Source organism: Cibotium barometz, chromosome 63 (genome assembly GCF_041138505.1).
Source record: "Cibotium barometz isolate CiBa-2024 chromosome 63, ASM4113850v1, whole genome shotgun sequence".
In the NCBI taxonomy this organism is placed as follows: domain Eukaryota; kingdom Viridiplantae; phylum Streptophyta; class Polypodiopsida; order Cyatheales; family Cibotiaceae; genus Cibotium; species Cibotium barometz.
The window spans coordinates 4,341,635-4,365,820 of record NC_141108.1 but is presented as its reverse complement, the minus strand read 5'-3'; the positions used below and the strand labels follow the sequence as shown (position 1 = coordinate 4,365,820).

General features: G+C 44.4%; 2 protein-coding genes across 5 annotated transcripts in view; both read right to left on the bottom strand.

The window, feature by feature from the left end:
- LOC147603588 (uncharacterized) overlaps positions 1–19,629 on the bottom strand; it is a 93,637-nt gene extending 74,008 nt beyond the window's left edge. Inside the window, exons 1-2 of one of the 4 annotated variants that reach the window (XM_086796382.1) lie at positions 19,473–19,616; positions 13,487–13,622 (exon numbers count right to left, since the gene is read on the bottom strand). The gene's annotated coding sequence lies outside the window, so the exon portion shown is untranslated. Of the gene's footprint in view, positions 1–13,486; positions 13,623–19,472 lie in introns of all 4 variants that reach the window. The other 3 variants (XM_086796381.1, XM_086796384.1, XM_086796383.1) reach the window with 3 other exon arrangements.
- LOC147603589 (uncharacterized) lies at positions 6,357–12,222 on the bottom strand. Its single transcript, XM_086796380.1, has 4 exons — positions 10,437–12,222; positions 9,980–10,325; positions 9,713–9,874; positions 6,357–9,607 (listed from the first exon to the last, which is right to left on the bottom strand). Exons 1-4 carry the CDS (start codon positions 11,933–11,935, stop codon positions 9,185–9,187), a joined length of 2,430 nt encoding a protein of 809 aa, XP_086652506.1. The 5' UTR covers positions 11,936–12,222; the 3' UTR covers positions 6,357–9,184.
- Positions 19,630–24,186: the final 4,557 nt, after the last annotated feature.

Here is a 24,186-nt window from a genome sequence, read left to right as displayed (position 1 = left end):
TGAATTTTGAAATATATTTGCAGTCATGACTCATCTTGACATTTCTCCATTTTCTTGATTGCTTTTTGTGCATATGCCATAGATGCCTCGTGCACCGAGTTCCGTATGGGCAAGGCACACCATCATTCAAGGCACACCCAACACCCCAGGTGTCGGTCGCTCCAACACACGCGTGTGGAAGTGCAAATATTGTGGAGGAATATTTACTAGCACATCCACTCGTGTTATTTATCATGTTGGCGGCATTGGACCATGTTCATTGATGAATCTTCAAACTTCATATTTCAAAAGTTTATAAGTATATATATCAGGGGCAATGTTCACTATGTTTGGAAACTTTTCAGCACGTTTTCCAAACGTACTGTACGTATCGTTCACTACGTTTGGAACCACCTTGGCGTAGGTGATAAACAATGATGTCATATACACTTGCCATGTGTCATTGCCCCAATGAGTGTGATGTGTCAAAGAGAAGGGTCGTAAGCCTATAAATGGCACTCTACTCTTTGAAGCTAGTAACACATGAATCAATAGAAAGCCCTATACTCACGGCTCTGCATACAGAGAGCCTTGGGAGCCATCACAGAGCAGGAGTCGAGGAGAGAGATAAGGAGACTTACTCGCCGCAAAAGGCGGGCCTTCGCAGAGACACAGGAGCTAGAGATCTTCCATTTCTTCATGAGTAGAGATAGCCCTTGTCAGAATACGCAGCAGAGATGATGACCAAATCTGGGAACACGAGCAAAAACGCAGGCAGAAAAACAGCACAAGAGAGAGAGAGATGTAGGCGCGTAACTCTGCTCTGATATACACAAGAAGATCCCGAATATGATACAAATAAGGTATGGGGGCTGGGGGCCTGTTTATATGCCCCCAGGTAGGAACTCGGCCTGCTGAAGAGGCCTCCACGACTGCAACAACAGTCGGCCAACAGCAGCAGATCAAGCCCACGACTGCATACATCCAGTCGGCCAGCATAACAAAGGTCCATGACTGATGTCCAGGCAGTCGGCCAGCTACTGATCCTCCAGCCGCCTCAGGGCTGCCTCCCAAGCCTCAGAAAAATGGGAAAAAATAGGGGAAAAATACGAGGAGTGAGGAAAAATGATAAAACACCTGATAAGGGCGGGCACACCCACAACAAAGGCCCTGGTGTATAAAACTGGACAGGAGATGACTTCTAACACCCCCTCTCAGCTCCTGGCTGTGTAACCAACCACTGGGAGCTGGGGTGCCGCCCGAGCAAGTCCTGAAAGAGCGACTTCGTGAAGAGGTCCACCGTACTGTCCTCCGTCGAACAGAACTCTAGCAAGATGTCATCAGCAACGATCTGTTCACGAACAAAGTGCCTCTGGATGACCATGGGTTCCTCCAGTGGAAGCCCAAACCTGCAATGTAACCTCCTGCTGCTGCTCCGTAAAACTGCTCCTGGGCCATAAGTAGATCTCCTCGTGTCCGGATCTCCTCCCCAAACTGAGTCACTCCAACCGTGGAGTCGGACTCCATCCAACAATCCCCCTCCTGTGTACAAGAGTCCCTGATCCTTCGCATGCCGCAGAAACCACAGGAAACGCAATCCTGCCTCCCAAAGAGTCATCCGCAACCATGAGCTCAACCGCCTCATCAGGAAGCTCTCGTCCAATCTGGTGTCCATCAACCAGATCAATGAACCATACAGCTTCTGAATCACAGAGACATCACACTGCTCACAAGGATCATCACCTGTTACGGTGCACAAACAAGTCCTCGAAACCTGATGAAACCTGTCAACCACCCCCTCTGAATCCAGAACCACAAAGCTTGGAGAAACCACCTCCTTCTGCAAGTAAGCACCTGCCACCTGCCTGGCTTTCCGAAAGGTCCCCGTGGAAAGAACATCCTCAACTACCGGAAGTTCTATGTCCCGAATACTACGAGACATCAGCAACGATCTGTTCACGAACAAAGTGCCTCTAGATGACCATGGGTTCCTCCAGTGGAAGCCCAAACCTGCAATGTAACCTCCTGCTGCTCCGTAAAACTGCTCCTGGGCCATAAGTAGATCTCCTCGTGTCCGGATCTCCTCCCCAAACTGAGTCACTCCAACCGTGGAGTCGGACTCCATCCAACAATCCCCCTCCTGTGTACAAGAGTTCCTGATCCTTCGCATGCCGCAGAAACCACAGGAAACGCAATCCTGCCTCCCAAAGAGTCATCCGCAACCATGAGCTCAACCGCCTCATCAAGAAGCTTCCGTCCAATCTGGTGTCCATCAACCAGATCAATGAACCATACAGCTTCTGAATCACAGAGACATCACACTGCTCACAAGGATCATCACCTGTTACGGTGCACAAACAAGTCCTCGAAACCTGATGAAACCTGTCAACCACCCCCTCTGAATCCAGAACCACAAAGCTTGGAGAAACCACCTCCTTCTGCAAGTAAGCACCTGCCACCTGCCTGGCTTTCCGAAAGGTCCCCGTGGAAAGAACATCCTCAACTACTGGAAGTTCTATGTCCCAAATACTACGAGACATCAGAGCATAAGTGACCTGTTCAGCTTCCTCTGACTCACGAACACAAGAACTACCAACATCAGTACTGGAAAATTCCTGCCAACTGCTGCCATCTATTGGCAAGCTATCCACCATCTGGTCCTGGAAAGCCCGCACCTGCAGCGTATCCACACTTAAGTGGCCATTACCAGACTGCCACTCATCACAAACCTGAGGACTTGGGAGAGAGAGAGTGCTGAAAGCCTGTAAACTCCATTCTCCACTCCGCCTTCCCAAACTACTTGGCATGTTGCTTTGTCCCGAAGAGCAACAAAATGCTCATCAAACTCCACCCGTACGCCAATCTTGCAAACCTGATGCACTGACAACAGATGAAAACCAAGTGCCGAAACATACAACACCTGGGAGGAATGCTTCCCCCTCTGCCATCGGGAACTATCTCCATCCTGCCCTCATTGTGAACTGGGATAGTGGACGTATCCCCAGTAAGAATATGACCAGAAAGCCTGCAGAGATCCTGTAAACCGGAACGGGAAGGAGTCATGTGCCTGGAAGCACCACTATCGAGAATCCACTCTCGAGTATCCGTTGCGGAGAGTCCTCCAATCTCCTCCCTGCCTGAAGAAAATGAAACATCGGTGTCCATCACCTCCAGGTGCACAAAAGCCGGAGTCTTCATGATTGCTGCTCTGAGGAGTCTTCACCCTTCTCGGTCTTCCGCTTGGGACACTGCTTCCAATAGTGGCCTTTCTCGCCACAATCATTACAGGTCCTCTTTGCCTTCGGTTTCTCTACCTTCATCAGAAGTTTTCTCCGATGAAGCCTTCCCTTTGCCCGAGTTACGGCCTTTCGACCGTTGGCCAGTAAAGGCCTCCGAACCTCCACCCTGAGAAGGGTTCGTGAATCGTTCCTCCTGGTCCAGGACCATGGGCACAAGCTCCTCCCACGTGATGGTGCTGAGCTTGCCACTGGTAATCAAAGAGGAGTAAAATGCTGAGTACGAAGAGGGCAAGTGTGACAGCAACGTGATGGCCATGTCCTCTGACGATATCTCCTTCCCAGCCTGAAGAACTTCCTGCTGAAGAGCCTGTAGCTTGTTAATATGCTCCCGCATCGTCGACGACTTTGCAGGGCTCATAACCCGCATCTGTACTTCCAAGGAAATCCTCTTCATGGGCGATATGCTGTTGTAAAGTGAGGCCAAATGCTGCCATATATCTTTGGCCAGCGTCATATGCTTTACATGATTGATTACCTGCGGTGTGCAGTTGAGGAAAATAAACGAACGGACCCTGGCGTTGACACGATCCCACATCTGTGTCTGGGCCTCCCGGTCCTTTCGGGTTGACGGTAACTCCCCTTCCTCTACTTCCGGCCGTGGAACACCAACAACGACGAGATCGGCGAGGTCGTAGGACTCCAGAACGGATTCCATCATCACCTTCCATATGCCGTAGTTGCTCCCGTCCAACTGACGGTCCACCGGGAACGTGGGGAGTGTCGGAATCTTCATATGTCTCTCGGCCATCTCAAACAGATCTGCCATAGCGGGGATGTACTCTGAAAAGGGTGGGTCGGTGGGAACAAAGAAGAACTAAAACCTGCAAGTGGCTGTCCAGCAAATCAGCCCGCCTTCCTCTTGCTTCTCCTCTTCCCGATCAGCCCAAAACAGTCCACCAATCAGCCACAAAACAGTCCCCCTGTTGCTCACACAAATCCCAAGACCTATCTAGAGCCTAGGCTCTGATACCATGTCAGAATACGCAGCGGAGATGATGACCAAATCTGGGAACACGAGCAAAAACGCAGGCAGAAAAATAGCACAAGAGAGAGAGATGTAGGCGTGTAACTCTACTCTGATATACACAAGAAGATCCCGAATATGATACAAATAAGGTATGGGGGCTGGGGACCTATTTATATGCCCCCAGGTAGGCAGTCGGCCTACTGAAGAGGCCTCCACGACTGCAACAACAGTCGGCCAGCAGCAGATCAAGCCCACGACTGCATACATCCAGTCGGCCAGCATAACAGAGGTCCACGACTGATGTCCAGGCAGTCGGCCAGCTACTGATCCTCCAGCCGCCTCAGGGCTGCCTCCCAAGCCTCAAGAAAATGGAAAAAAATAGGGGAAAAATACGAGTGAGGAAAAATGATAAAACACCTGATAAGGGCGGGCACACCCACAACAAAGGCCCTGGTGTATAAAACTGGACAGGAGATGACTTCTAACAGCCCTATCTCATGGCAGCACTTGAGAGAGCCCCGGACACCGACACCCATTGCACACCCACAGACATGGCACACATATGCAAAGGGCCTATACCACGCCCCACAGCAGCCACCTATACCACAGCCACAGGAGCCTCGACCTACCACAGCTAGCTTCTTTACCCACTCAATGGTAAAGGAAGCTATCCGCCGCCTACAGCATGGACGGGCCGCCGACCATATGGGCCTACAGGGTGAGCATCTCATATATGCACTAGATTCTTTGGCTCCTTTTCTTGCACACCTGTTTAACAGGACACTAGTAGAGGGTTTGCCTGCGGAGTGGACGATGCACACCATTGTGCCGATCCACAAAACAGGGGATATGCTCGATCCGAGCAACTACAGGACGGTTATGGTTGGCCACGTGTTGGCCAAACTCTATGGTGCAGTGTTGGAGCAAGAGCTTAGCTTATATGCTGAGCGAGCAGGTTTACGCTCATCACGACAGGCAGGCTTCAGGAGAGCTTTATCTACCACTGACCATGTATTCACTTTGAGATGTATGATTGATCAGACCAGAGTGACGAAGAGAAAGCTCTATTGCTGCTTTGTGGATTTCCGCAAGGCATTTGACACAGTACCACGAGAGAGGCTCTTTCAACGCCTGCAGTCTCTTGGCATACCAGCAAATATGACATGGGGCATCTACGCATTATATGAGCAAGTTTTTGGGCGAGTCAGATGCCCAGGAGGTATGTTTGAGACTATTGCTAGCACCATTGGTGTGAAGCAAGGATGCCCACTTTCCTCCACGCTATTTGGGTTATACATTGATGAGGTGGCTGACTTCATTACACAGGGAGGCGGAGATGATCTAGCAAGGACCTCGGTACATATTATGCTTTATGCTGATGATATTGTATCAGTGTCTGAGTCTCCAGGAGGTCTACTGCAGCATCTGCTGCACTCGATGATTTCTGCACACAGAGGGATCTTACTGTGAACCTTGGGAAAACCAAGGTTATGGTCTTTCATACATCGAGACAGGGTAGGAGTCAGCTGACATTCACTCTCGCAGGACGCCAGGTGGAGGTGGTGACATCATACATGTACCTAGGGGTTACCTTCTCTGCAGCAGCCACGCGCTTCACCATGGGTTCAGCAGCCAGAGCTAGATTCAGAGAGCCACATTCCCTACGCCAGATCTTTGAGGCAACAGACCAATGCATACTAGGGAGATTCATTCTAGACATACAGCGTCAAAGAGAGACATCATTACAGGCTCAGACAGCTCCAGAGGGGGGACGACAAACACAGATTACTACATTTTTTCAGAGATCCACCCCACTCCCAGCCCCTACACAGCAGGGCATTACTCTCCAGAGAGCAGAGACACTCAGAGCCCGCAGGAGACAGAGGACACCTGGCTTTCAGACACCACACCTATACCAGAGAGAGATGACAGAGATCAGAGCTCAGTTTCACAGAGAGGGTGCGGAGCGACTGGCTCGCTTCTTCAGAGCAGACCCAAGCATGTTCTTCGGGGAGCTGTGGACACCCCCTTCATTGATGTATACCATTTTATACCCCCAGTATGGTACAGGATGGAGCTAGCTAGGTTGCATATCATGATTGTATACTCCATGCATATAGCTTTGCATTCTCCTAGTAGTAGAGCTCCATCCACTCCCCCACTCATTGTACTTATTGCACACCCAGATTCAGCTTTTTAGTTCAGTACTTTTTCATTTTGTTGGGATGACAGAGGATACCCCACACAGGTACACTAATTTGTCTCATAGGCCGAGTTCGGTCTTTTGGATGACGTTAATAAAATCTTTCTTTCTTTCTTTCTCTCTCTACACACTATGAGCATCTTTTATCCACCTTAACCTTGCTGACTTGTGCTAACCCTGATACCTACAAAGCTAATAGCTGCTGTCCTTTTTAAAGGTGATGCTGCCCTGAAGCTGTTGAAGACTCCATTGAAGCACACTAAGGAGAAGACAACTCCACGCATGCTTTGGGATTTCAAGGGGGTCTACATCTGCTGTAAAGAAAGCTTCAGTATAGACATCAATTAAATCCAGGTGTATTTGCTTCAGCGCTACTTTTATACCTGTGCTTGAATACAATCTTGTGTTGGGTAAAACCCTTGAGTTTTGCACTTATTATATGCTGTCTACAGTTCTGAATTTACTATAGCCAAATGTAGTTTTTATCAAGAATTCAACTTAGTCCCTTGTTCCAATCTTTCACCTTTTATCTGTGCACAAGTTATGCATACAGTTCTGTGCATTTGTGCTCAGTCTACAATACACACTTCTGCATTTGTGTTGTTGAGTAGGGTAGTGCACATAGTCCTTCATCATCTGTCTCATAACTCTGATACACCTTTTACATGGGCCCTTGCCCATGGCCCATGTGCACCCAGATCTCCATGGGCCCCTTTATGGGTGGCCGATAGAACTGCCCAATGAAGTGCTTTGGCCTTTGCCTCCCCCAAATGTGGTGCCATTACTGCCATGATATGAAATCGTACACACTGCCATGATGCATTTGACCTAGACCCTAACACTACGATACGAACTGGCCAGGTGGTCTGAAAAGTACCCAAGATGACGTACCATGTTTACACCATACATGAGGGTTACAAGTGAGTGCCTAACATGCATCACTGACTTGTGCGGGACGTACTCAACACTAACTAACCCTAGGCGGTACACTGGCGACTTGTCCCTCGACAAGGGCTCACAATAAATATGCCTAGCGTTCTGGCCTCTGGACCTTGCACTTGTCAGTGATGTATGTACGCGTGCCATCCAAGTGTCGTGATGCGCATGACAGACAGCACGGGTTTGGCACTTCGACTCACTCACATACAGATCATGGCCGTCTTCGTGCATTCTGCCCTGGTGTCCCCTTGGACCCTACAGACCAATGCAGACCAAAGATAAGAGCTTCTCATCAGCATTGTGGCCTCAGACACATGGCCAGCTCCATGCAACGTGGTTATCAAGAGTTTTATCACCCCGCCAGCAAAGACCATTGGTCGAACCTCACACGCACGCTTGGGATGGCACTATGGAGCGGTTGACATGCAAGTTTGCAACTCAGACATGATGCAACAATGCCAAGTTGCTTTCGTCCACGCTTGAGCTCAGGCCCCTTCCTCACCCAGGAGAACTCACAACTAGTTTGGCATTCTTGGCCCCCAATGTGGCTGTCACGTGCACACCTTCCAACGATGTGACGCAGACATGTCCACACCATTTAGCTACTTTAGAGGACTTGTTTGTAGTGGAGACTTGGTAGATGGGTTGGAGGCCAGCTTTGAATTTCCTCATCTCCTCCTCTTCGGAGATGGGCATGAAAGGAAAAACCTTCCAGAACACTTTCGAAAGCCATGCATGGTATGCCTCCACTTTCTCATGCTCTTTCTGACCAACTATCTCCCATTCTTTGAGAATCTTCTTCTCAAAGTTAGTTGGAAGAAAATGCTTGTAAAAATTGGCTTTGAATCCCTCCCAAGTCTTAGGGGCTCTGCCACACAATTTCTTGGCCAACCACCAAGAGCTTGTGATACCCTTGAGGTGATGGCTCGCTTGCCTCAACTTGGACTACTCCGTGTAACCTTCTTGGAAGAAGGCTACCTCAAACTGTGAGATGAATGCCAAAGCTTTGTCTACATTCAAATACCCTTGGTAATCAAATGTGACATGTCCATCTCCTCTCTTGAACTCCAGAAGCTTCTTAGAAGAATGATGAAGATCTTGCGGCTGATCCTCCTCTTCCAGCATAGGTATATTTCTATTGCCCCTATTGCCAACCATAGGCAGAGCAAAATCCACCTTTGCCTTAAGTTTACTGCTATCCATTGCATCCACAGGCATCTTGCCTATATCCTGCATAGGCATCCTCATACTTGCCCCCAACATAGGGCCCTTTGCATGCATAAATGGCAGGGACTCATCTTGCCCCTCATCAGTGGTTTCCATAGAGGCATTATGGGCTGTAAATAAGGGTTTCAGTGGGAGAGGCGGGCCAGGAGAAGGAGAATACACCAAGGTGGTAAGGTACGTAGTGTACGGTACGCTATCAGTACGTACGGAACGTACTTCTGTACGGAACAAATTTTAAGGTACGTAAACAGTACGTACCATTTGTAAACAGTCCTAGAAACCTGAATATTTTGTAGACATAGCAACCAAAATACTTAAAATAAAGAGACTGAACCTCATTACTTAAAGTTTAAATCAATTATCAGTTACCAAGCCCATTACACAATACCTCATGTTAACATTAAACAGTCATAGTGATATAAGCAAGAACCATGAGAGTCATAGATAATAAAAGAGAGTACAAATATCATGTCTACAGCTGCCAGCACATGTCCTGGTCCACAAGTGCAAAAAGCAAAACAATGAAACACTACACACTTGTCTAGACTCTAGAGTCTAGACGCAAGAGTCTCAAATCTCATCATCAGATGAAGATGATGAGTCTTCTGAAGAGAGCATGCCTCCATCATTGATACCATTGCCCTCTTCATCGAACTCTGGCTCAGTAGCAACAAGCTCCAGTGCATCCTCATCATGTGCCTCGGGAATCTGAGTGTGAATGAGTTCGACAGCCTCATTTGCACGCCTCTGCTGGGTGCGACGAACTGGAAGCTTTCCCCTGCGAATGCTCTCTCGTCTCGCAGAGCCTGGATCTGGAGCTGCCGGGCGTAGAGGAATGCTGAGAGATCGTGCACGTGAGCGGGTCACACAACGATCCACGCTCTCAAGCTCTCTATGTAAAGCTCTCAAAATCTCCTCTTGCTCATCTCTAATCTGCCGATCCACAAGCTCCGGGCTGGGTTCATCTACCATTTTGAGTAGTGTTGGATCAACCTGTTTAAACATGCCACAAATTGCATATTGGACAATGGACATCCATTGAACTACAAAAAAATTTCTACTTCTAAGTTCTTATTGAGTCCAAATTTCAATGTATACCTGCTTCGGTGACCCCAAAGCATGGTAGCTTCGCACGAGCCTCATGTTAGCTCTGCAATACACCAACTTCTCTAATTGAGAAGTACTAAGGCGATTCCGAATCTTAGTGTGTATAAGGGAGTATGAGCTCCAGTTCCGCTCACATGCTCCAGCTGAGCAATCCTGTGCAGAAATGAGTGCAATGCGAGCAAATTTGTAAATCTTTCAATGCTAAAACATCAATCTTCATTTCCGAAGATTATACTTTAGAGATTAATTACAAGTTACCTGAGATAGAACACGAAGAGCAACTCGTGAAAGGTTTGGAAGACCAACCCTTCCATAAGAGTGCCACCATGTCAAAGGGAATTTCATGGCTTCCTTCCTCAATGACACAGGTCTCGCAAATGAAGCACCAATACCACTCATGTAAGTGGTGAACTCTCTATCAATCTGAAGTTGCTCCTCCTCTGAGAACATCCTTCCCACATACTCTGACTGCTTCATGCTCAAAGCAGTATTATTCCATAGCTCTGGCGACCTGTAGAGAGGATGGAGCATGGCAGCCATCGCATGGATGGGACGGCTCATGAATGTCCACCGTTTGTCTACAATGTCCAGGATCTCACCTCGGCTGAAAATGAGAGATTGAACATACATGTCTTAGGTTATAGTGCTAAAAGAATCGAGAATCGAGAAGTCATAAAAATCAAAGAAAGAGGAAGAAATTAGAACTATTGCTTACCGTTGAGCAGTCATCATGGAGCACTGAGCAACATGGTCTTTCATTTGCATAAACAAATGAAAGACCAGCCCCAAAGTTGAGCCCTCCATGTCTGTAAGTCGGAGAAGGACATACACGGGCTTAAGTGCAACTGAAAGGCTATGAACTTGCTGCCAAAAATCATCATCCAGGATCCGCCTCTGCAAGTATTTTGTACGCTCATCCTCTGAATTATGCATCTGTCGCCACCTTGGATCCACAACTGTTGATGATAGTGAATCTCTTATCTTGTAGAGCCTATCCAAGACCAAGAACATGTAGGCAAACCTGGTCTTGGATGGTCTCACCATATCCAAAGGGCTATGGCTCCGAAAGATGGCAAGAGCCTGATGCTTCTTGCGGAAGAAGGTGGTGATCTTTACAGCATCTGCAACAATGGGCTGCACCCAAACAAGCTTCCCAATGTCTTCCATAAGTAAATCAAGACAATGGGCAGCACATGGAGTCCACACTATATGTGGAAACTCTGCCTCGACCATTTGACCCATTGCCTTGCAGTTAGAGGCGTTGTCGGTCACCACCTGCACAACATTGTCCTCCCCAACCTCAAGGATAGCCTGTCGAATGTGGCCATAAATGAACTCCCCTGTGATCCTGTCGCCTGCTCTCCCTGCATCCACGGCACGCAAGAAATAGGTGCCCAAGCAAGATGACACAAGGATATTGATGATGTGCCTCTTGCGAATGTCTGCCCACCCATCTGAAATAATAGTGCATCCAAACTCCTGCCAACCTGCTTTCACAGGTGTGAGCGCCTTGTCTATCAAGGCCTTCTGCTCATCCAACATGGATGTACGCATCTTCGTATACTGAAGACCTGTCCATGTCTCAGTAGGCCCTACCTGCGCAATTGCTTTCACCATTCTTTTCCATTGGTCTGTCCTTAACACATTGAAGGATATATTACACTCAATAAGAGTGCGACAAATCTCCATTTCTGCCACCCTTTGCCGCTCTTTTACCCAAGCTTGTGATGAGATACAAGAACGCAGAGTGGATTGCTTTGATGCCTCCCCTGTACCTCTCGCATCTTGTGGCAGGAGGTCCTCATCATCAGCAATACGTGCCCTCTTCCTGCCTGTGGTGGATTGGGCTGAAGCCGAAAGACTTTCACCCTCATCTACTGTACCTGAACCTGTAACATCTCCAATAAAAGCATCATGGAGAGCATCTTGCGTACTTTCACCACCTCTAACACTGCTTGCACCACCCATTGCAGGACAATTCTCCGCAATCAATTGGTCCCTCACAGCTTGTGGTATTTTATCACATGGACCACATTGATTGGTGCACCCGATACCTGTCATGTGCTTGATGACGCGAGTTATGGTGCTAGTGTACTGCTCCCCGCAATACTTGCATGCCCATAGCCGAGTACCTGATCCTTGCTGAGAAGGGGTGTTAACAACCCTCAGGACATTGGTGTGGATTGCCCAGTTCGGGTTAGTCTTGCGCGGCATGATGAAGCCTGGGCGTGAGAGAGAGCGAAGAAGAGCGAAGAAGCTACTCTGCAGAGTTTTGCAGGTACACACGATTGTGCAAGTATTCACATGGACCCAAAATTTTTTGGCTTAATGCCCAAAATCTGGTCGCTTATCCGCAAGCGCATGGTCGCCACACACGTATCGCCACGCCACGCCACTAATTTTTTTTTATTAAAAAAAACCGTACGGATCCGTACAGTACGGTACTGTACCGTACCGTACGGCTGTACCGTACTGTACGGATCCGTACGTACGTACGGAATCAACCTTGGAATACACAGAAGCTGCTTGTGTCCGAGTTCTTGCACTTGCACAGGCTGTTTGGGCAGCTGCCCCTTCAAGAGGTAAGGTGGGTGATTTCACAAGAGTAAGGCCACCCTCTTCATTTTCCATCTAGTGAAATCTTGATCAACTTGAGATTGAGGGACAACTTGTTTACCTTAGTGCCCGTTGTATGTTCAAGTCATTCTGAGTTGCTTGACGATGGCCTCCTGCTCCTCAAACCACTTTCGGAGTCTCTCTACCTCTTGTTCCTTGTTCACCATAGTTTGTTGCTGGTCCACCTCCAATTGGACAGCCAAGTGAGCTTTGCGAGAACCACTCACATGTGAAGGTGAACAGTTAGCCATCCTTAGTTAACCCCGTTAATAGCTACTTAGCACAAGAGAGGACTTCTTCCACCTGAGAGGGAAGGGAACCTCGGCTCTGATACCCATGAAATGTGGCGGGTTAAGAGCCCTAAGCTTGCGGATAAATAACTATTAAAGAGAATAATGCCAGACAACACTTCACCAACACACAACACAAATTAACACAGTACACCACACTAGGGCCGGAACAGCCAACCCTTCAAAAAACTTTATTCCAATAAGAATATTTTTTAGTACAAGATAGTGGGAGCTAAGCACCAGATTTCCAAATACAATATGAAACCAATAAAATAGGTACCCCAATCCCACGCCACTCAAGGAATGGAGTCCACCACCCAACCCACTAAGCAAGGGTTCACAACTAGCCTATGTGGATCTCGCAGGTAAGACCAGTCTCACATAGACTACTTCGTGGATCTTGTAGGCCAAGCCCAATCTCACATAGACTCAGGGACAAGGCTCCCCGGTCTTCAACACCACCAGGCACCAACAACAGCAAATAGGAGGTAAATGCCATTCAGCTTCGTAGGCAGGCCATACTGCAACTGGGTGTCGCTGTACAGATGCTGGGTAGTGTCTGGAACATGCGAGAAACAAATCGTGTAGCTATCATACAGTCCGTAAAGGTCACAAGCAGCCGCTCTGGCCGTCCAGGTGCACGGAGATGATGCAAGTCGACTAATGCACCTAGTCCAACAGAGGATTGGAGAGGGTGGTAGGTGAGGTAGGTGGCCATAAAGGGAATTTCCTACCAAGTGTCAGGGTAGCCCACTGTTGGGGCTAGGGTTTGGAGCAGCAGCTACACACACACACACACACACACTCACACACAGAGACACAGAGAGGACATCTAGCACTTTATGGGTATAGAGGGTACCTAGTTTTCCTAATTGCCCACTGCCTGATTGAAAATGTTCACTCACTTGTTAATGAGTGCAAACACTTTAGATTGAAAATTTGTGTAAGTCCAAAAACATGGCTTTTGGGCTGAATTATGGCATCAATTGAAAACCCTACAAAATGCCAACCACCAGTCATCAAGAGACAAGGGCACTCACACAGCCTTGTCAGAACCAAAAACCAAATAAGATGACATTGTTAATAAATATGATTGTTAGTCAAGGACTCCTATATAAAATCTTTAGATTTAAAGAACCTAATTATAACACAAGACATTTCATAATCAAGTTATATTGGTAAAAGTTTAAAAACCAAATACTTTTCCATGATTTCTCATGTCGTTGTATGTGTAGCTAGTGTTTCTTCAAGAGGCAGTATTCTTTAACAATTGCTTTAGGTTTTGCCAAATTCTGAGAGGCTTATAGATCACCTCAATGATAACTCCTTGAAAAAGCACATTAAGTCCCTAGTACTTAAAACAAGGGCTCACCTTTCCCGTTGCAAAAAAAAGAAAGTAAGCTAGAGTATAGTCCCAATGATGCAATTTGTGACTAGTCACTACTAAATAAGTGTGTTAACCCAATGATTTTACATGACAAAGTTTTCTAGAATAATACAAACAAATGAGATTAGGATTGTGAAATTCAACACAACACACCCTCACTCTGCAGATCAATGGCTTCCCACCTCCCGCACCCTCACCTCTCAAGTGTGACAAGAGCGTTCGCCAAGAGATCTCAATTATCCACTTAATCAAACTTTATAATGCAAGATGATATGAACACAAGAATAATCACCTAATGTGTGGTGAATATGAGTAGGACACCACACACGAGGCTGAAGATGGACATGCCCCCCAAACCCCAAAACTCAATAGGCCCGTAAGGTAATTGCTATGTACGACATTCTTCAAGTGTTGCACTAAAGATGACAAGGAGGAAGGGAGTCAATTGATACAATAGAAGACAAATTTTTTCCTACCCCCCCATGTGTTCAGTATCCTTTTATTAAATTGTGGACTTTTGAATGCTTTCCTTGCTATAAGCTTTGATACCTAAAAAACTAAAGGTTATTTTATAGTAATAATAAGGTGGGTTCTTACACTTACAACCTGCAAACACACACAAAGCCACCATTTAGTGCACAGACAAAACCATAACATTGGTTGCATGCACACACGCATACTTAGGATATTTTGACATCCTTGATGCGGGCAAACAACCATATGCATAAATCCACGCAATGTCTACGCACAAAAACTGCATACTCAAATTTCATTTCCCAAGCAACACGACAAAATCACGGCATACAATTTATCAAAGATAATCCCCATCTTCCAAAGCTTTATATCACCCAATCTTGATCTAACCGACCACGGCGAAACCACAACCAAGTCACCCAAACATATGGGCATCATGCACCCAAACATGTGGACACAGTTTACCTAAACATGTGGACATGGTTCTCCCAAACATATAAGTTTCCCCTCCAACAACGAACCTCTCCCAAACATAAGGGTTAAATTTGATCACGGGCGAAGATCAAATCTATGTCAAATATGGCAATGTCCACTCGTGTGCCACTCAAAGATGGAACCCATAGGCTACGACCAAATCTGTCACACATGGCAATGTTTAATCACATGCCACTCAAAGATGACACCATAGTCCTAAGAAATACAACAGGTGAGATTCCCCTCGGCTTCCACCCAACTGTCCTCACCTGTAAAGCTTCCATCTATACCTTTAAGGAGTGTCGAGATACTCCCTAAAATCTATCCATTTTGCATCGGTATCGAGTTCATCCTTAATCTTCACAAAAAACCTAGACGGAAGTTTCCCAAAGAAAGATCCATGGCCCCCAATTGAGGAGCAACTACATAAGATAATTCCAAATGACTCTTCATCAACTCACGAAGTAAAACCTTTGCTTTCTTTGCCTATAGCATACGACAAATTCATAACATTAGAATTATGTATTGCCTCACAAGTTAAGTATGAGTTACAACTGGTAAGTTGAGTATGAGTTACAACTAGTGCATCAAGAAGACCTACATCGATCACATGATCCTTTCCCTTGTGTACAAAAGTTATCTTCTTTGACCTGCAATCATTGGTGGGAGTAGTATGTATGCCATGGCATGCCCAATATTACATCACCGCCTTGGAGAGGCATAATCAAAGAGTTTTTATAATCCAAATAATCTTGAATGTGAACACGCAACTTGTTAACGTGGGCGTAACATTCATATCCTTACCTTGAAAAGATAAATTTGCATCCACGTGCGCCCCTACGTGCAACGCCTTGATTCCAATGGTAGCTGCCATCTCCATAAATATGAAGTTTCCCATCAAACAATCATCAAACATGAAGAGTGCCACTTGGTTCTTGAGTTGTCAACAAACCTTGTGTCATGTGCATGCACATGGACATGCCTAAACCAAGGCTAATCTTTGAAGGGCAACATATTAAAACAATAGATTTAGGGCTCTAGCATGGCCTCGGAATGGTCTAGAAGAATCCCATTGGACAAGAGGTCTGTCAGCCAGGTGGACAGCACTCCACATATGGGGTTGGCAATATTTATTGTTTTTGGTGTCCTTGAACTAGCCGACAGCCAGTCGACTGGTTGATGACATGGATGGAGCATCCAGTTTTTAGTAAAGCATTTGACTCCTCACTTGAGGGCAAGTCTAGGATAGGTTTTGTTACCCCTTTTTGGAAGGCCTACGGCCACATACGTTATAACCTTTTTGGTATACTAGGAATATACTGAAAATACAGCTCTCTCTCTCTCTCTCTCTCTCTCTCTCTCTCTCTCTCTCTCTCTCTCTTCTTTGCGTTTTGCATCAAGATGTTCCTATGAAAGGTGTTTAAGGCTGAAAGAAGACACACAGCTCTTGCACATGTAACATTCGTACCAGAGCATTAGACTCAACAAGGCTAAGCAATGATGGTGTCCCAGATGTAGGTGCACAGTCCAAGGAGAGTAGCACAAGACATGGAAGAAGTTCCCAAGAGGTTGGTTGGTGGTGTTCCACAAGACCCCAAGGGAATGGCAGCCCTATGAGTCGGGCGCCGCTTGGGGCATACCAAGAAAGGCTTTCAGGAAAACGGTTCTAAGGGATGATGATCATCCAAGGGGTGGAGCGAGGATGCCAGACTCAATACACAGGAAAAGAAGACCAAAGAAAGTATTCAGGGATAGGGCATCAAGGGCTAGGGCACAAGTGAAACAGATGCACATATCTACACCAGACTTTGGAGTGGAATTAAAGACCTAAGACAAGGTTTTCAGTGAAAAGGTTGCTGGGAAGGGAAAGATGACACGTTTGAGGACCATGTGTGGAGATAGGGGATGATGACAGTCATCCACAATGAAAAGTTGAAATCCCGTCATTGAGTTTAGTAAGAGGGGATGTCATGTGCATGCACATGGATATGCCTAAACCAAGGCTAATCTCTAAAGGGCAGCAAATTAAAACAATAGATTTAGGGCTTTAGCATAGCCTCAAAATGGCCCAGAAGAGTCCCATTGGACAAGAGGCATGTCGGCTAGGTGGACAACAGTCCAAAGACGGGGTCGGCAGAATTGATCGTTTTTGATGTCCTTGAACTAGCCGACAACCAGTCGGCTGGTTGATGGACATGGATAGGGCCTATGTAAAGGCGCATCCAATTTTTAGTAGAGCATCTAACTCCTCACTTGAGGGCACGTCTAGGATAAGGATTTTGTTACCCTTTTTTGGACGGCCTAAGGCCACATACATCGTAACCTTTTTGATATACTAGGAATATACTGAAAATACAGCTCTCTCTCTCTCTCTCTTCTCTCCATCTCTTCTTTGCGTTTTGCATCAAGATGTTCCTATGAAAGGTGTTTAGGGCTAAAAGAAGACAAAGAGCTTTCCCGTGTAACACCTTGCATAGCTTCCAATGCTCTACTAACTCGGCATTTCCTTGCACATCAAGAATCAAGTTCACTTAAGCCTTCTAACCTTGTGCCTTCACAAGCTCTAGGCAATTTACAAATAGATTATCCTTGTTTTCACATTTGAAACACCTTCCTTTACGTCTTTAATATTCTCTTTGCTGATTTGAAACTATAGAAAAAAAAAATCTTGCCTTCTAGCTTCGTTTCTACTACGAGACTCTTGAAGTAACTCCCGCGGTCTAGCTCTACAAGTTACTCCCATAGCAAATGTCTAGCCAATGGCACAGCCTATCTAACCTTAGTTCATAGTCATGTCCACATGCATTTGGATGAGTTATGCATGTGATGTAAACCTACATGTCACATGAGTGATGCGACTAGAAAATTATAGATTAACGCTATGCACATGAGTGATTAACGCTAATCAAAACTTAGCAAGACAATACAGATGAGATATGTAATCTACTGTGTATTGCAAAACATGCTATATTTGCAATAATGATCTTGGATCTTTGATCCTCCTTATGCATACAAAATGTCACCACCTATCCTCCACTTGTACATATTGTAATGCACACGAAGGCACTTGGTCTTGCTACTTCACATCTTATGTGGTGATCCACGACACCTTGGTTACTGCTACCCATGGTCTTGGCTCTCTAGCCCTTGGTCTTGTCTTGGGAACCTCTGTATATGAATGCCTAAGAATGACCCTTGACCTTTTTTTCTCTCTCTCCCTCTCATTGACCTTAGGCCCAAGATCCTCCCGTAGTTACCGTTTTTCACCGCCCGTATCAACCAATAGGTGATGCCACCAAGGACCTAAGAGAGTTCACTAGAGAGGGACCCTCAACATCAAAGTGGCCACTGCAAGTAGCCCAACTCTAGCACCAAGATATTATCCTACACCAAAAGTGCGACCACAGATCACACCACAACAACGTTTCTCTCACTATGACAATCGGAGGGTAGGGGAGCCAACTCGGCCTCCCATAAAAACCCAAGACCTCCTGGTCCTAAGCAAACACCTTCACCACTTGGGCTATCACCTCATTGGCACCCTTGACCTCCGTTTGTATAGGGATGTGATAACAAGTCAAGTTCAAGTCAGCTATGGATTTTATGACCCCAAAACATCATGAAATAGGTCTTCCATTGCTTTCATGTAGTGCCCAACTTGTGTCCCAACGATTGGTGCATGTCATAGGGACCTCCAGGAACCTATTGGGCTGACAAATTTACCCCGTACTTTGCCTAGAAGGCAGCTGCAAGTAGGAAATATGTCCATGTGACACTCACATGGGTGATGCATGTGACGCTACAGTTCAAAAGTTCCATTACCAAACCCACAAAGTGCAAAGGAGTAGGCATGCAGAGCCTACTCCCAAACAGAATATAAATCAATGGAAACTTCCTATCACTACTTAGGGAGTCCAAGACTGCCGCCTTAAATGTGGTAACACAGCAGAAGCCCCGTATATTCAAAGATATACATCACTAATAGTGAACAACAAAAACACCTCCTGCAACTCAGACACTAGAAAACTATTGATTGCCAGAAGCAGCAGACCCTGATAGGTGGTGGTACACCAAACTGGGTGCTAGAAATAGCAAGGCAGCCACGACGAGGAACAAAGATAAAACCTGGAACCGGCTCTACAGTAAAAAGCCAGCAAATCAACACACTGCCCTGGAATTTTCTAAATCAGGCACACTACTTATGAAGTTAATACTGAGTCTCTTTGTTCTGATGCATAATGCATTAATTCTGTGCATGACTGTAAGGTTTCTGCCATAGCTGCAGCAAACTACGTGCAGTAAGGCCTGGGAGAAACCATGACAGAATACAAAAACAAAAATAAAACAAGCCTCTAAAACCCTGAAATGGCCAGAAAACCATTACAGAACAAGCTATTAAAACCCTAAGATGGTGAAGAAACCTTCAGAGAAACAAGCCACTGAGACTCCATACTGGCGGTACAGATCAAGCGACTGAAACCCTGAACTGCTGAACAGAGAGGTAAAGTACCTGTAGCACCTGGTGTGGAGGTTGAAGCAGAGAGCTCGCCTTGCCTACGCCAACAACACAAATACTAGCAACTCAAAGAAGCCCTCGAGACGAAATTTTTTTAACCTTAGTAAAAACACGAAATCATCGCTAGCATTCAAAATCCCATTTCTTCTTGTTCTAATGTCTCATGGCATGTTTTATATGTGTGGACTCGCCCAGAGCTTTCACTAAGCAAGGTTTCAACCCTTGCTCTTCTCGTGTAGTTGGTTGTAGTTACATAGCATTCCCTACCTCTAGCGAGCAATATTTCTCTAATAGGCCACCATGTTATGTAACTAGCTGCCCTACCTGGAAGACATGCGAGGACTTTGATAGCGAGCAACATTGCTCCAACACGCCACCATGTTATATGTAACTAGTCGCCCCCAACAACCCCACTTGCCCATGTCCTGACCACTAGCACATCGATACATCTCCCAAAGACGACATGGTCCATGTATGTCTATGGAGTCTCTATTGTTTAAGAATAGTATATGTTGGACTTATCACTGCTTCATCATGGTGTTCTCACATATCAATCAATATTACATGGTGGTGATATAACCACTTTGTATAATATTGGATCTTTCTTAATATTAATGACTTGGGATTTAAGCTCTTTTATCATTGGCTTCATTGAACAAACATATGCCTCAATAATCAAGCTCTTTGTGTTTATGTATTCCCTTAATTTGCCCCACATCACCTCGTTTGAGCTTAATATGCCTAAAATGAGCTTGAATAATGTTGAATTAAAGTTAATTATGGTTAATTGACCTAAAGTTACTATTATTAAAAGGCATTTTTCTCAAAAGACCTTAAGTGACCTTAAATGATGTAATACCCAATAGTTCTACATCAATATGTTTCTAGTTTTCTACCAATGGCTAAAAATTAAGACCACTTAAGCACACATGGCATAAACTACGTATTTTGGATATGAATGGGTTACATATGCACACCCATAATAGATTGAGGGGAGGAAGTATTCCTGTGTGGTAGACAAAGGAATTCAATATTTGCATAAATCAATATAATTGTGCCTAGTGGTTAGCTCATTGCTTCTTCTTTTTTTGCTAGAGGTTAGGATTTTGCCCATGTCCACTTGCATTCAAGGTTTTCCAAAGAAGTGAAATTTTTGTAAAAACGTGGCCATGACTGCTTGCCATCTGGTAAGCTGAAATTTACAACATCACACATATCTTGGTCCCAAAATGCTTTGGTGTGCTCCTTATCACCAAGAAAACAGTCCCAAAATGCTTTGGTGTGCTCCTCATCACCAAGAAAACATTCTTAAAACCTTCAAACAACATTTGTAACTTTCACATAACTCTATATATATACATCAAACCATTAGCAAGCTCAGGACAAAAAATGCAAGGCATCCTTGTGCACATAGTAAGATGAAATTTGCCACACTCTTGAGTCTTAAACATATGCCACTTCATCCATAAAACTATAAAAGAGAGATATGCATAGTTAACATCACGTAGAGGTTGGAATGGGCCAACCTGTTGGGATATCGAGCTCAACTAGTGCTACAAACATTGATAACCTGCATAGGTGATATCTTTTGCACTTATGCCACTGGCATGGTTGGTGAAATTATGGTTAATATGTCACTAGTGGAAGATAGGCTATGTGACAGCCACTTTGGAGTGCCAGAGTTATGGCATAGTTGTAGCACCAACTCATGTAATCGAGTTCACACTATGGATTGACCATTGTATGTTATAGTAACAGGAGAGTAATTTCCCTTATAGTATGTACTCTTATCTCCTTATGTGAAGTCTATACAGGCCCAAAATATTGTCACAGGTATGCCAAAGTTTAAGGTTGATGGTATAAATGAGGTATGTGAAGCATACCAACTTGGTAATCATGCTAAACATGCTTTCCTGCATAAAAAACGTGTCACTACAAGGCCATTGGATGTTATACATTCAAATGTATGGAGACCGACCAACAATTACAAGTTACTCTTATCTCTTTATGTTAATGGTTTTGTAGAGAAGAGAAGAAGATAAAAGAAAATTCAACCATCCACCTCTGTCTTGTGTCTTTCTCTCTCTTGTGTGTGTGCGTGTTTGCTTGTAAGGAACTTAAGCCCTCCCTCTCCCCCATATTCTTTTTACAACCCCCCCATAGTATTTTATTACCTAAGGAGAAAATATAATGTACAAGCTTTGAGGGCCTTACTTTCCCCACCATGAGAGTTTCTGGATTGTTGATATACAACCATCATTTGACCATACACACATGGCTCATCAAAAGAAGCTCCAAAATACCATGAATGTGTGCAAACCACCTCTTCTTGTGAGGGTATTGATCTTTCTCGTACTCAACACGTATTAAGGTTGAGATTGAGATTCCCATTGCTCTCTCCCTCTTTGATCTCTACCTAAGTGCTAAGCTCCCTTGTGGTCACACCAAGGGAGCTTAACAATTGGGTATAGAAAGATTGAGCTTTTCATAGTTTTCTTCCTCTTTCCATAGCTCCCTTGTGGTGATACTAAGGGAGACAAGGAAGAGGACCCTAGCTTCTCCTGTGAAATGCATAAATTAGGGCCCAACAATACTACACATTAATGTGCCATCCTCAAAATCATGTCATTCATCCTTGTGTAAACATTCATGGAGTCCCTATTATTTGAGGAATTGTATGCAATAAAAGGATCTTGATGAATGTGAAAAGAAATGTGGAGTTTAGATTGTCACTTCAAGTTGGAGACACTTGATGCATTGTCACCTCTTCATTGTAATGTTATCATGGATCAATTGACAATACATTAGCACCTCAAAGAGTCTCAAATACCCATTCAGTGTGGATGTCAATGCATCTCTCAAAGCTGATATAGTCTATGTATTTTTATGGATTCCCTTTTGTTTAAGAAGAAGTATTGTTGCTCGTATAGATACTTAATGTGATGTCACTTCAAGATGGTTTTCTTGCATATCAATCAATAATATTTGACAACTATGTGATGTAACCACTTCAATATGGTTTTCTTGCATATTAATTAATAATATTTGACAACTATGTGATGTAACCACTTCAATATGGTTTTCTTGCATATTAATTAATAATATTTGACAACTATGTGATTTAACCACTTCAATATGGTTTTCTTGCATATTAATTAATAATATTTGACAACTATGTGATGTAACCACATTGAGATGTGTGATATTTGACAACTATGTGATGTAACCACTTTGAGATGTGATATTTTCAACTATTGGATTCCATAAGCAGATCAATGCCATGATAATCAAGCAAACCTATGCCATGATACTTTAACTCTTGGATTCCCTAAGCAAACCTATGCCATGATAATCAAGCTCTTTATGTTTATGTACCGCCTCAATTCATCACAATTAACCTCAAATGACTTGACCTACTCGAATTCCCCCCCACATGACCCCGTGGAGACCGAATGATGTCAATTGAGTTCAAGTGATGTAAAGTGATCTCAAATGGCCTTGATTTTAATCCATCTCAAATAGTAGACAACTATAACGTAGAACTAAGGAGTTTACATCACTTAAGGTCAACTGAGTTCATTCAAGGTCATTCCAATTATGGTAATTTCAAGTCAACTAACCTTACTTTGACATCATTTGATGTCGAGTACATTTCAATGAGAAATCGCTTAGTTGAGCTCACAATTTGAAAGCAAAGATAGAAATAAATAAAATTTCTATCATAACTTGGTTGGGCTTTAATGTATCCACTTCTTAAATTGTAAGACTAACTAAAGTTATCAATTAAAATGTGTGTTGGTTGAGAGGTGCTCAAAAACCATGTCATATGTATGTGGACTCCTATTGTTTTAGAAGAGGAATTATCTCTCTAGAAGCGCTCGCTATGCTTATATCATTTCTTCATCATTGTGTTCTTGCATGTCGATTAACAAAACCTGGCACCTAAAAGACTCTTATGACCCCATTTTGTAAGGATAACAATACATCTCTCATACCTATAATGATGTAAAACTCTTAAATGTCCTCCAGTGATGTAAAACCCATGGCCATTAGTTTCTTATAGTTCTTTCTATTAGCTTCAGAGATTGTGGTCACTTGAGCACAAATTACATCAACTAAGCTCAATTTACATTACATATGCTCAAATGATGTTAAATTGAGATTAGTTAGCCTAAATTCACCATTTGTTGATATTACCTTGAATGACCTAAACTTATATCAAATATTGTAAAACCCATTGATCAATTTATAGCTATCTATTAATGGGTTTAAATTAAAAGCCCTCTGGTAGAAATGAACCTAAATTGAGCTCACTTTGCATTTTTTGCACTTAATTGACATCATTTGGCCTCAATGGGGTTTAAATTGAGGTGAATTGGGGGTCTAAATTAACATAAACTAAGTAATTTCTCATAGAAACGCACACAATTGAACTTAAATTAATGTCACTTAAAAAAGATATTTAACATTCCCTTGAAAACAAAGGTATAAATGAATAAACTTTTCATTACTCAACATGGTCAATTGCCCCCCCTAATGTATACACTGTCTCAATTGCAAGGTTGACCAGATATGTAATAGTGAGGTCCTCCTATATCATGTCATCCTTGTACATACGCTCATGGAGTCTCTATCGTTTGAGAAGAGGAATTGTGGATGTTGGTGTTGATGTTAGAGACACTTGATGTTTTGCCACTTCTTCACATAT